Source organism: Eptesicus fuscus, chromosome 15, assembly GCF_027574615.1.
Source record: "Eptesicus fuscus isolate TK198812 chromosome 15, DD_ASM_mEF_20220401, whole genome shotgun sequence".
NCBI classification, from domain to species: domain Eukaryota; kingdom Metazoa; phylum Chordata; class Mammalia; order Chiroptera; family Vespertilionidae; genus Eptesicus; species Eptesicus fuscus.
In genome coordinates, this window is record NC_072487.1 from 39472716 (window position 1) to 39485579 (window position 12864).

At 43.6% G+C, this 12864-nt stretch overlaps 1 protein-coding gene across 1 annotated transcript in view; it reads right to left on the bottom strand.

Annotated features, from left to right (window-relative positions):
* The window catches only part of TRPM6 (transient receptor potential cation channel subfamily M member 6), a 110289-nt gene extending 104248 nt beyond the window's left edge, over window positions 1–6041 (bottom strand). Inside the window, exon 1 of the mRNA XM_054726988.1 lies at window positions 6019–6041. Within this exon, the coding sequence (XP_054582963.1) occupies window positions 6019–6041 (23 nt within the window). The remainder of the gene's footprint in view (window positions 1–6018) is intronic.
* Window positions 6042–12864: the final 6823 nt, after the last annotated feature.

The following is a 12864-nucleotide window of genomic DNA, read 5'->3' on the forward strand; positions in this document are numbered from 1 at the left end:
CTCAGATGTTTCTAGCTCTCTATCCCTTTCTCTTCCTCTCTGTAAAAAATAAAAAAAAATTTTTTAAAAAGAAACATTTAAGATTCCTCCATATCTGCCTGGCTGGTGTGACTCAGTGGTTGAGACCCCAGGTTGCCGCTGCTGGGAGGAGGATCGCGCCGTGGGTGTGCGCACCCCTCCCAGGCTGAGACCACAGCCCAGGCTACCGCCTGGGAGTGAATTTGTTTTTGTTTTGTATAAAGGGTCAGGAGGGCCTCTGGGCAGCATTCCGCCAGGCCGGTTACTCTGCTGGCTCTCAGTGATAGCCCTCCTTGAGACTGGGGGACTCCGGCGGGGCTGACAGGACTGGGCGTCGCCATCTTGTAACTATGGGCGCCATCATTTTTGTCACGGAGTGATGGTTAATTTGCATATTACTCTTTTATTAGATAGGATTACCCTGTGACATTACTTTCTGTCACTGGACTTGTCAGGTTTTTTTGTTTGCTTTTTAAATATTTTTATTGATTTTCAGAGAGGAATGGAGAGTGAGAGATGTAAACGTCAATGACAAGAGAGAGTCCTTGATCAGCTGCCTCCTGCACGCCCCACACTGGGAATGGAGCCCACAGCAGGGCATGTGCTCTGACTGGGAATCAAACCATGACCTCCTGGTTCATAGGTCAATGCTCAACCACTGAGCCATGCCAGGTGGGCAGGACTTATCACAGTTTTATTACAGAGCCCCTTTTTTTGTCCACAATACATACATATGTATTACAGCAATGATGAAATGGCAGTGAGCATTCTAGACTCTAAAAGAGGGCTTTTTCTTTTTTTTTAATAAATCTTTATTGTTCAGATTACAGTTGTTCCTCTTTTTTCCCCCCATTACTCCCCTCCACACAGTTCCCACCCCACCCTCTGCCCTTACCCCCGCCCCACTGTCCTCATCCATAGGTGTACGATTTTTGTCCAGTTTCTTCCAGCACCCCCCGCACCTTTCCCCCCGAGGATTGTAAGTCCACTCCCTTTCTAAGCCCCTGATTCTATTATATTCACCAGTTTATTCTGTTCATCAGATTTTTTATTCACTTGATTTTTAGATTCACTTGTTGATAGATATGTATTTGTTGTTCATAATTTTTATCTTTACCATTTTCTTCTTCTTCCTCTTCTTAAATAATACCTTTCAGCATTTCATATAATACTGGTTTGGCGGTGATGAACTCCGTTAGCTTCTTCTTATCTGTGAAGCTCTTTATCTGCCCTTCAATTCTGAATGATACCTTTGCTGGGTAAAGTAATCTTGGTTGTAGGTTCTTGCTATTCATCACTTTGAATATTTCTTGCCACTCCCGTCTGGCCTGCATAGTTTCTGTTGAGAAATCCGCTGACAGTCGTATGGGTGCTCCCTTGTAGGTAACTAACTGTTTCTCTCTTGCTGCTTTTAATATTCTCTCTTTGTCTTTTGCTCTTGGCATTTTAATTATGATGTGTCTTGGTGTGGTCCTCTTTGGATTCCTTTTGTTTGGGGTTCTGTGCGCTTCCTGGACTTGTAAGTCTATTTCTTTCGCCAGGTGGGGGAAGTTTTCTGTCATTATTTCTTCTAATAGGTTTTCAGTATCTTGCTCTCTCTCTTCTTCTGGCACCCCCATAATTCGGATGTTGGTACACTTGAAGTTTTCCCAGAGGCTTCTTACATTATCTTCAAATTTTTGGATTCTTTTTTCTTTTAGCTTTTCCAGTTGAGTAATCTTTGCTTCTTTGTATTTCAAATCTTTGACTTGATTCTTGCGTTCCTCTAGTTTGCTGTTGGGTCTCTGTATAATATTTTTTATTTCAGTCAGTGTATCTTTAATTTCTAGTTGGTCCTTTTCCATATCCTCAAGGGTCTCTCTCATATCCTCGAGGGTCTCGCTAAATTTATCGGCCTTTTCTAGAAAATTCTTGAAAAACCTTATAACCGTGGTTGTGAACTCTATATCCAGTCGTTTGCTTTCCTCCATTTCTTTCATTTGTGACCTGTTTCTTTGTCTCTGCATTTTGGCTGCTTCCCTGAGTTGATAGAGTGGCTTTGTGTGCTAGGTGTCCTATAGGGCCCAGTGGCTCAGCCTCCCCAGTTACCTGAGGTGGACACTCTTGGTGCACCCCTTTGTGGGCTGTGTGCACAGTCTTGTTGTAGTTAAGCCTTGATTGTTATTTGTTTCACTGGGAGAAATTGACCTCCAGGCCAATTGGCTGTGAGGATCAGCTGTGTCTACGATGGGAGAACTTCTGTGCTGGAGACACTCTTATGAGGCAAGACTTGCTTCAGTGGGGCTTTGGTGCTCACTGAGTCTGCCCCTTGAGTGTGTCCCTTATGGATCTGAGGAGTTGTAATCTATATGGTCCTACTCTGACCCCTGGGTATACTGGCTCTTGGATCTCCAAGGAGGTGCTAATTTAGCCTCTGTCTGAGGCCACCCAGCAGGAGTTACGGAGAGATCTGCAGATTCCTCTTCTTTGTTTGGGGTTTGGAGATGCCCATATGAGGCCCAGCTGTGAAGCAATGCATGCTGCTGTGGGGCCTTGGGCCTTCTTTTGGATGTTCTGGGTCTCTCTGACTTAGCTGCAGTTTGTTAGGTAATTTTAGATTTCAAAGGACCAGGCCATTCATATGCAAAAACCTCTGCACACAGCTTGGGTGGGGCAGGGTCTCAGGGTGGAGCAAACAGCAATGGCTGACCATCAGCCCTGCCCTAAGAGGCCCCCGGGTCTCAAGTGTCACTCGGTAATCACTGCAAGCACCTCTCAGAGAAAACCGCCCTCGAGTTCTGCCCGATGCCAGACAGTCCAGTTTCTCCCCATATGAGTCTGAGTCCCCAGAGTCTCACCCGGAACTGGAGTTCAGAGCAGTCAGGAGCTTGTGTCTCCCTGGGGACTGAAAAAGACAGCCACGTACTCAGTTGCCAGCCCTTTCCGTGCGCTCGCCTCTGAACCTCTGCACTTTACTTCCACAGATCCTGAGTCTCAGCGTGCTTTTCTCTTTCCTTCTCGTTGTAGAATTTCCACTCAGCCAGCCTTCCTGTGGTTCTGGATGATGTCCGTTTTGTATTTTAGTTGTAGTTTTGAAGTGGTTGTGCAAGGCAGCAATTTCAGGTGTTTACCGATGCCACCATCTTGGTTTCTCCCTAAAAGGGGGCTTTTTCAAACCCTACATTAGTGCAGTTCCCACCCCACTCTTATACCTCCTCTCATCCTACAACTGAAGGAAATGCACTGGGCCAGAAATCATGTTACAAATCCAGCTGTGAAACCTCATTATTACACTATCCATAGTTTCCAAGATGATTATGAAGGAGCTCAAGACATGCCACCCTGAAATATGCTGCTTGGGTATACTGTTTATTCTCAGCTGCAGGTACTGGAAAACCAGCAAATGCAGAGAGGCTTTCTCTGAACTCCCCTTACCACCTAAAGACAGATCCTCCAAAAGGAACTCAACTGTCAAAGAGTTTCTCTCTGGGAGCCTCAGCAACCATCTCTTCACTAGAAATGTGTCACAGGGAAGATAGTATGACCTCAAATAGCTCTTCATTCTGAATTTCTAAGTATCTGAATTCATTCAACAAATATTTTGGGATACTATGCTGCACGCTGGGAATCCTATCTAATAAAGAGGGAATGTGCTAATTGACCCTCACACCATCGCAAGATAGCAGTGCCCACAGCCAATAAGGCGGGAATATGCTAATTGACTGCCCCACCCTCAAAGATGGCAGCCCCCACAGCCACAAGATGGTGGTGCCCAGTCCCCTCAGCCCCGCCAGGGCGGCAGATGCGCAGCAAGGCCGGGCCCACCCCCAGGTGGGTCCAGCCACTCCGCGCACCTGCCTCCGGAGTCCCCCAGTCCCCTCAGCCCCCACAGCCGCCCAGGGCCAGCCCAAGACATAGGCAAGCCTCAGATGGCGGCTGTCCAGCTGCCCAGGGCCACCTGAGGCTTAGGTGACCAGGGCCGGCCCAAGGCGCAGGCAAGCCTTGGATGGCGGCTGCCCAGCTGCCCAGGGGCTCCGGAGGATCAGGTAACCAGGGCCGGCCGAGGCTTGTGCTGCCAGCAGCGGCAGCAGCAGAGGTATGATAGGACGTCACCTTTCCCTGATCGCCGGGTCGCCTCCCACCCCTGAGGGCTCCCAGACCGTGAGAGGGGACAGGCTGGGCTGAGGGACCCCCCCCCTCCGCGCTCCAGTGCATGAATTTTCATGCACCGGGCCTCTAGTTCTAGAATAAATAAGACAAGCTCTGAAGAAATATAGAATAAGGAGAAAGCAGATAATAAATGAATCACTAAGCTTCAGGTGTACCAATAAAGTATTAAAAACAGCTCCAAAAAGGGTCCCTAATTCATGGGCTGTAGACAAAAAGGGATTCTAAGGAAAGTAACCTTCCAGGTGATCTGATCTGATCATGGTGGGTAATCACTCCCTAGACATATAACTTTTTTACTACAAGGTTTGTCTTTGCTTCAAGCCAGCCCTGTCTATTGTTCTTGTGCATCTAGGTAACACACCTTTGAAATGCCAGAGTAATCCTCTCTTTACAAACCCTCTAGAAAGAAGCAGCCACCCTCAAAAGAGCACGTAATCTTGCTCTTACAGTTAACTATCCTGTAATCCCAAGAATGACAGTTTCGCCATTTCCTTTATGCATTTGAAATTCAGGAGGGGGAACTAAAGAAAATTACTTGAGGGGGAAGAAAGCAAGGCAGTATTGGATTACATGAAAGTTAACAAGATTATGAGATCTTGCTTCCTGGCAATTGTCATCACTTTGGGCTCAAATAAGCTCTTACAAAAGTTCTTTACAGGTCTGTAGGTTTTCATAAAGGCCAGATATACATCTGGACTCATACTAAGAAATTTTTCCCACATGAAGTCAAGAATCCACACACTACTGGCTGGCCCTAGGCAGACCCACTCAGGGCCAGGTCCCCTTTCCAGTTACAATAGGGCTGTTGAAAGCATAGATAAATTAAAGGCTTTGCATTCTCTCTGGGACTTACTAAGACTCAATAAAATTTAACTGACCATTGGTAATATGAAAGGTAAAATTAGCTTTTGGTTGGTGGCCTGGGATCTTAACTTTGATGTTGTTTGTTTGTTTGTTTGTTTGTTGATTTCAGAGAGGAAGGGAGAGGGAGAGAGAGCTAGAAACATCAATGACGAGAGAGAATCATTTATCTGCTGCCTCCTGCACGCCCCACACTGGGGATTGAGACTGCAACACAGGCATGTGCCCTGAATGGGAGTTGAACTGTGACCTCCTAGTTCAGTGGTCGGCAAACTCATTAGTCAACAGAGCCAAATATCAACAGTACAACGATTGAAATTTCTTTTGAGAGACAAATTTTTAAAACTTAAACTTCTTCTAATGCCACTTCTTCAAAATAGACTCGCCCAGGCCGTGGTATTTTGTGGAAGAGCCACACTCAAGGGGCCAAAGAGCCACATGTGGCTCGCGAGCCACAGTTTGCCGACCACGGTCCTAGTTTATAGGTCGATGCTCAACCACTGAGCCACGCCAGCAGGGCTAACTTTGCAGGCTAACATTGATGTTTTTAATTTTCATAGAAAAGTACTTCCTGACCTCCAAACTTTCCACCTAGGGCCTCTCATACTTCACATGGCTTTTACGGGTCTACTTTCCCCCACTAGACTCTAGTTTCCACAGGCCCCGTCCTTTCAGTTGCCCCAGGGCCCAGCCCAATGATTGCTGAATGAGCAACAAAATGAACACACTTAAAATAGAACCTCAGCACTCCTATACAATTTCCCTCCAAAGGTGTAAACAGGAAACCTGTGTGATTAACAAGACCTTGGAAACTTTCCTCCTACAACTCCCTTATCTCAGTAGTACAATCTATGGAGGACAAATAGCCAAAATGCTGTCTTCTACCACAGGAGCAGTAGACTGTCAAGGTGGTGGCAGTTGACAGTGGAGATTATGCCATTTCTGCAACTGTAGTGGCCATCTTTATTGACTGGGTGTGTGTTTTTATACACAGGGAGGTTTTGTTTTTTCATTGTCGTTATTTGGGAGAGGAAAAGGCGGAGGACAAAGACGGGAAATAGTGTTGGTCTCAAGCTGAGTGTTAGTCATAATTATGCCTCAACCTAAAACATAATAAATTTTAAATCCAATTGCAGATCTGAGACCAGGGTGGGAATGGCAAAGACATGTCCAAAGTCTAATCCTCTAGCAGTACCCACATGAGCTATTCCTTCAACTGAAAATATTCCTGCACTGGAGCTTTTTAGGGTGTCCAGATTATAGATGATTTTTCTCTCAGAGGATCTCTGTTCCAATTTTATGTCCTCCATACAATTTTCTCAGTGAAGCACAGCAGAAAGAACATTGCAACAAGATTTTACTTCTTAAAATCTGATCGTGACACAAACCACGTTTGATGTGGACAAATTCAAAGTCTTTGCTAAAAGAATAAGAAAGAACTAGAAAAGGAAACGTGAAAAGAAAAAAGGGTTTTTTTAAATGTTTTTATTGATTTGAGAAAGAGAAGAAGGGAGAGGGAGAGAGATAGAAACATCAATGAGAGGGAAACATTGACCACATATTAGTATACAAAACAAGTCTCTACAAGTTCAAGAAGACTGAAATTATATCAAGCATCTTCTCAGATCACAACGGAATGAAAGTAGAAATCAACTACAATGAAAACACTCAAAAACATTCAAACATAGAGGCTAAATGAAATAACGAATGGGTTACCAATGAGATAAAGAAAGAAATCAAAAACTTCCTGGAAACAAATGAAAATGAACACACAACCCAAAATCTTTTTTTATTATTAAAATCCCAAAATCTTTGGGACACAACAAAAGGAAATTCATAGCACTACAGGCCTAACTCAAAAAACAAGAAAATTTTATAATAAACTACTTAAAGAATTAGAAAGAGAACAAGAAAAGGAAAATTAAATGCCATAGAGACTAAAAAAAAATAATACAAAAGATCAATGAAACCAAGACCTGGTTCTTTAAACAGATAAATAAGATTGATGACTATTAGAGTCAACAAGAAACAAAGAGAGAGGACCCAAATAAATAAAATCAGAAATGAAAGTAGTGAAGTAACAACTAACACCACCACAGAAATACAAAGGATTGTAAAAAAAAAAAAAATACTCTTAAAAACTATATGCCAACAAGCTGGACAATGTGGTTGAAATGGACAAATTCCTAGAAAAATACAAATGCTTAGGGACTTAAAATACTGCTGGGAGGAAAACCCAGTTTTCTAATATTATAAGATTTAATTTGCCATAAGCTCTTGGCTGGCCCAGCTGGTGAGGGTCAATGGTTGAGTTGATAAACCTATGAAAGATTTAATTTGCCATAAGCTCTTGGCTGGCCCAGCTGGTGAGGGTCAATGGTTGAGTTGATAAACCTATGAACCAGGAGGTCACAGTTTGATTCCCAGTCAGGGTATATGACCAGGTTACAGGCTCGATCCCCAGCCTGGGTCCTGCAGGAGGCAGCCGATCAATGATTCTCTCTCATCATTGATGTTTCTGTCTCTCTCTCCCTCTCCCTTCCTCTGTGAAATCAATAAAAAAATATATATTTTTTAAAAAAAGCTCTTGGCTCTGCCAAAACTGGTTTGGCTCAGTGGATAGAGCGTCGGCCTGCAGACTGAAAGGTCCCAGGTTCGATTCCGGTCAAGGGCATGTACCTTGGTTGCGGGCACATCCCCAGTAGGGGGTGTGCAAGAGGCAGCCGATCGATGATTCTCTCTCATCATTGATGTTTCTGTCTCTCTATCCCTCTCCCTTCCTCTGTGTAAAAAAATCAATAAAAATATATTTTTAAAAAGCTCTTGGCTCTTTGAAAGATCAATAGAAGGTATCTATAGTCTCCAGAAAGAAGAGAGATATTTTCACAAAGATCAAACTGTTCCACTCTAAGATAATAACCTGGTCCATTCTGTAAAATAATAGGAATAGCAGATATCATAGTAGACAGTTGGGCTACTCTAACAGAATATCATACATTGGGTGGTTTATACACACACACACACACACACACACACACACATATTTATTTCTCACAGTTCTGGAAACTGAAAATCCAGGATCAGAATGCCCTCATTCTCAAGTTCTGGTGAGAGCCCCCTTCCTGGTTTACAATGGCCACCCTGTATCTTCACATGGCAGACAGAGAGATCATGTCTCTTGTGTCTCTTCATATAAAGGCACTAATCCCATTCATGAGGGCTCTCCCCTCAAGACCTAATTACCTACCATAGGCTCCACCTCCAAATACCATCACATTGCGGATTAGGGCTTCAACACATGGAAATCGGAGACACAAACATTCAGTCCAACCACTGCAGCAGGTTAACAATTTATTCAGCACATTCTATGCACCCACCGAGGCAATGCAAAGGCTTTGTTTATATTAATTCTGCCTCGGTGGGAAGTGGGGGCAGTTATTGCCTTTTTACCAATGAGGACACTGAGCCAGAGAGGTTGAGTAATTTGCCCAAGAACATAATAATTCATACAAGTGACACTAGAGCCCTTGCCAGTGTGGCTCAGTTGGCTGAGCATCGTCCTGTGCACTGAAAGGTCGCCAGTTCCATTCCCAGTCAGGACACATGCCTGTTGCAGGTTCAATCCCTAGTCATAGCACATACAAAAGGCAACGATCGATTTTTCTCTCTTTCAGTCATGTTTCTCTTTCTCTCTCTACCTTCTCCCTTCTTCTCTCTCTAAAATAAAGAAAAAACATCCCTGGTCAGTTTCACTCAGTGGTTAGACTGTTGGTCCACTGACCAAGGGGTCACAAGTTCAATTCCGGATCCAGGGCACATACCTCGTTGCAGGTTCTCCAGCCCTGGTAGAGGAGCCTTCCAGAGGCAACCAATCAATGTGTCTCTCTCACATCGATGTTTCTCTCTCTCCCCTTCCTTCCTCTCTTCCACTCTTTCTCTACAAATCAGTGGTAAAAATCTCAAGTGAGGATTAAAAAAATAAGTAAAAACTTTTTTGAAGTGACACTAGGATTCAAACAGAGGCACCTAAACAACTTCATTTCACCATCACTTACTTGCAGAACTTGCACCTATACCAATCCCTAAAAATGTGTAGTGTTTTAGAGTTTACAAAATCACTTTCCTGAACATCTGATCTCCACACAAATCCCATGAGGTCCTCAGTAGGTAATAACAAGTAATATCTAGTGTAGACAGCGCCTGGGAAGGCACATGGGCATTTAATTATTGTCAGCTGAAACCAAGGCGACAGGCAAAGCCACACCCTGGGAACACGCTTTGCCAAAAAGGCAAGAGTGTTATCAGCTTGGCCTTTATTTCAGCCCAGGTGTCTGGGGAGTGTGACTTTGATATGTAAATCCAGTCAAGCACCAGGAATGCTCGAGCCTACTCAAGAAAGCAAATGATCTCCTTTGATCCTAACTTTTGGTGAAACTCCCTGGTATTGGGGGGTATAAATAAACTCGCTGTATTGGCTCAGGGTCCCTGTCCCTCCATCAGAGAGGACGGTGGTCCCACCTGGCTCCCAGCTTTTTCCTTCTATCTTCCTGTCTTGTCTCTTTCTTTCTTTTATTTCTCAATCCCCAGCTCCTCTACTCAGGAACTGGACCCCCTCTTTTTCCATGCTGGACGCAGAAAGAGAGAAACACCTACATTCTAGCATATGAAATGTTCAGAAAAACCCCCACTGTACAGCATGCCCTCTGTGGGTATCCTCAGACCCACAGAGTGATAGCAAGAAGGTCGTGAACCCCTACATACTGTATAGCAAGTTTTGTGTGGGTGTGAATATGTGTATTTCTCAGGAGAAAATCTCAAGAGCTGGATCATAAATCATTGCTGCACAAAGGATCTGAATACAACTTATGTAAAGAAGATACACAAATGGCCAGTGAACACATGCAAAAGCTCTCAACATCATTAGTCATTAAGGAAATTAAAATCCAAACCACAATGAGATACCTCTTCACACTACTAGGATGGCTATAATAAAAAATTCAAACAATACAAAGTGTTGGCAAGGGTGGGAAGAAATTGGAATTCTCAGATTGCAGGTAAGAATGCAGAGTGGTGCAACTGCTTTGGAAAACAGTCTGACAGGTCCTCAAAGTTAAACATAGAATTACCATCTGATCCAGTCTTCTTCTAGGTATCTGCCCATGAGAAATGAAACCATATATCCACACAAAAACTTGTACACCAATGTTCATAGCATCATCATTATTCATAATGGCCAAAAAGCAGAAACAACCTAAATATCCATCAAATGTGGAATAAACAAGTAAAAGTGTGTTGTATTCATATAATGGAATATTAAATAAAAATAAAAGTCATGCATGCTACAACATAGAAGAGCCTTGAAAACTAAGTAAAAGAAGCTAATTACAAAGAAAAACATATTGTTTGAGTCCATTTATATAAAATTCGCAGAATAGAGGCAAATCTATAGAGGCAGAAAGTGGATCAGTGCTTGCCTCGGGCTGGTGGGGATAGAGAGACTGGGACAGACATCTGAGGGGTATGAGGTTTCTTTTTGGGATGATGAATGTACAGCTCTGTGAATATACTAAAGCCACTAACTTGTACACATTAAATGTGTGAATTATATGATGTATGAATTATATCTCAAGAAATATCAATAAAAAAGTTAAAGGGGGAGTGGAAAATGAGGGGAAAGCCAACCCATAGTGGAAAACAAAAGACACATATATTTCTGTTCACAAGCAGAAAGCAGTTTTGTTCAACTCATAAAATATGTTTAAAAATATTTGGAAGCACCTAGCCGGTGTGGCCCAGTGGTTGAAGCATCAACCTACGAACCAGGGGTTCAATTCTGGTCAGGGCACATGTCCTGGTTTCAGCCTGATCCCCAGTAGGGGGTGGGCAGAAGGCAGCCAATCAATGATTCTCTCATCATTGATGTTTCTATTTCTCTCTCCCTCTCCCTCCCTCTCTGAAACCAATTAAAATATATACTTTTTTAAATCTTTTGAAGCAATTAGTAAAATGTAAAAACCAAGAGGTTTCACATTCAGGAAAGAATCTGTACATCTGCATTTCCTTTAACAAGGAAAGACAAAATAAATTTAAAAAGACAATCCTAGGTTTGTATTCCAACTTGGGACCAGTCTGCTGGGGCCAGGTGGACAGCCATTTATCGACATAGCTTGCACTCACTAGCTCACCTTAGTCCCCCCCAGGCAAGCTCTCCACTCTAGTTTGTTTTTCAGCCCCTGAGCTATTGCTTTCATCAGATTTTCGAAAGAATCTCTGACTCAACACATGCACAGCTCTCAGATAAGGAGACTAAGGTAATCTACTTTATAGATAAGGAAACTAAGGTAATCTACTTGAGGCCAAGAGGCGTGTAGTCAGCAGTAAAACTACCTTTTCTGACTTTTGGCTTCTTTCATTACTCTTCCACCACCCTTGCTAATATTTCTAGACAGTCTATAATTACTATATTCTGTTCCTTTTATGGTTGCAACTGAGTGAAATCAATGAGAGAGTTAAAAACATGCTCGGCAGCCCTGACCAGTGTGGCTCAGTTAGTTGGAGCGACATTCCATACACTAAAAGGTTGCGGGTTCGATTCCCGGTCAGGGCACATACCTAGGCTTCTGGTTTGGTCCCTGAACAGGGTACATACTGGAGGCAATCGAAAGGCAGAGGATGGTGGCCCTCACTGGTTTGGCTCAGTGGATAAAGCCCTGGTCTGGGGACTGAAGAGCCCAGGGTTCGATTCCGGTCAAGGGCACAAGCCTGGGTTGCAGGCTCAATCCCCAGGAGGGGATGTGCAGGAGGCAGCCGATCGATGATTCTCTCATCATTGATGTTTCTGTCTCTCCCTCTCCTTTCCTCTCTGAAATCAATAAAAATATAATTTTTTAAAAAAAAGAAAAAGAAAGGCAGAGGAAGGTAGGTGAGTGGGAAGAGATCAACCAAAGAACTTGCATGCATATGCATAACCCATGGACAATGACAACAGGGTAGTGAAGGCCTGGGGCAGAGGGCGGCTAGAAGAGGTCAATGGGGGGAAAGGGCAGCATATGTAATACTTTCAACAATAAAGATTTTTTTAAAAAATAGAAAGATGTTTCTCTCTCTCTCTCTCCTCCTCCCCCCCCCACCCCCTTCACTCCCTCCCTCCCTCCCTTCCACCCTCCTTTTCCCTCTCTCCAAAATCAATAAACAGGTCCTCAGGTAAGGATTTTAAAAAAAAAAGATGCTAGGCATTCCAAAAAGGCATGTGATTTTCAGAATCTATGATCTTCTAAACACAAGCAACATTTTGCTTAAACCTAGTAAGTCCCTTTGTTAGGGTGAGCAACTTGAGTGGGACCTCTTGGCTCATGTTCCAAGACACCCAGATGCTAGGAAAATAAAGAAAAGGTTAAACTTGCACCCAGAGCAGGAGGGCAAATCCTAAGAGCATGTTTTCTCCAAGGTCACCCAGCAGACCTGGCACAGAAAGCACACATTTCTGACAGGCAGGGTGTTTCCTCCCCTGGACGAGGTGGTTTGCTCAAGTCAAAAATGATCTTTTGTAAGAAGCTCCAATTCCACAATCAGTAAAGTGAGGGGAGAAGTTTGGTTGCCCACAGTCATCCATCCCATTGGGCTTGGAGTCTCCCTGAGAGAAAATTCTGTATAACAACCACACATAGTTTAGGAAGAGATAGGTGGGGGGAAAAAAAAGAACCAAGAAATTCACCAAGCTGGTCTCTTCAGTCAAAACACACAGCACAGTCGCAATCTGGGATCCGTAACCCTTATCTGGTCCAGGACCATTTCAGGACCCAGAGCCAGCATGCAGAGCAAATGCCAGCAAGAAAA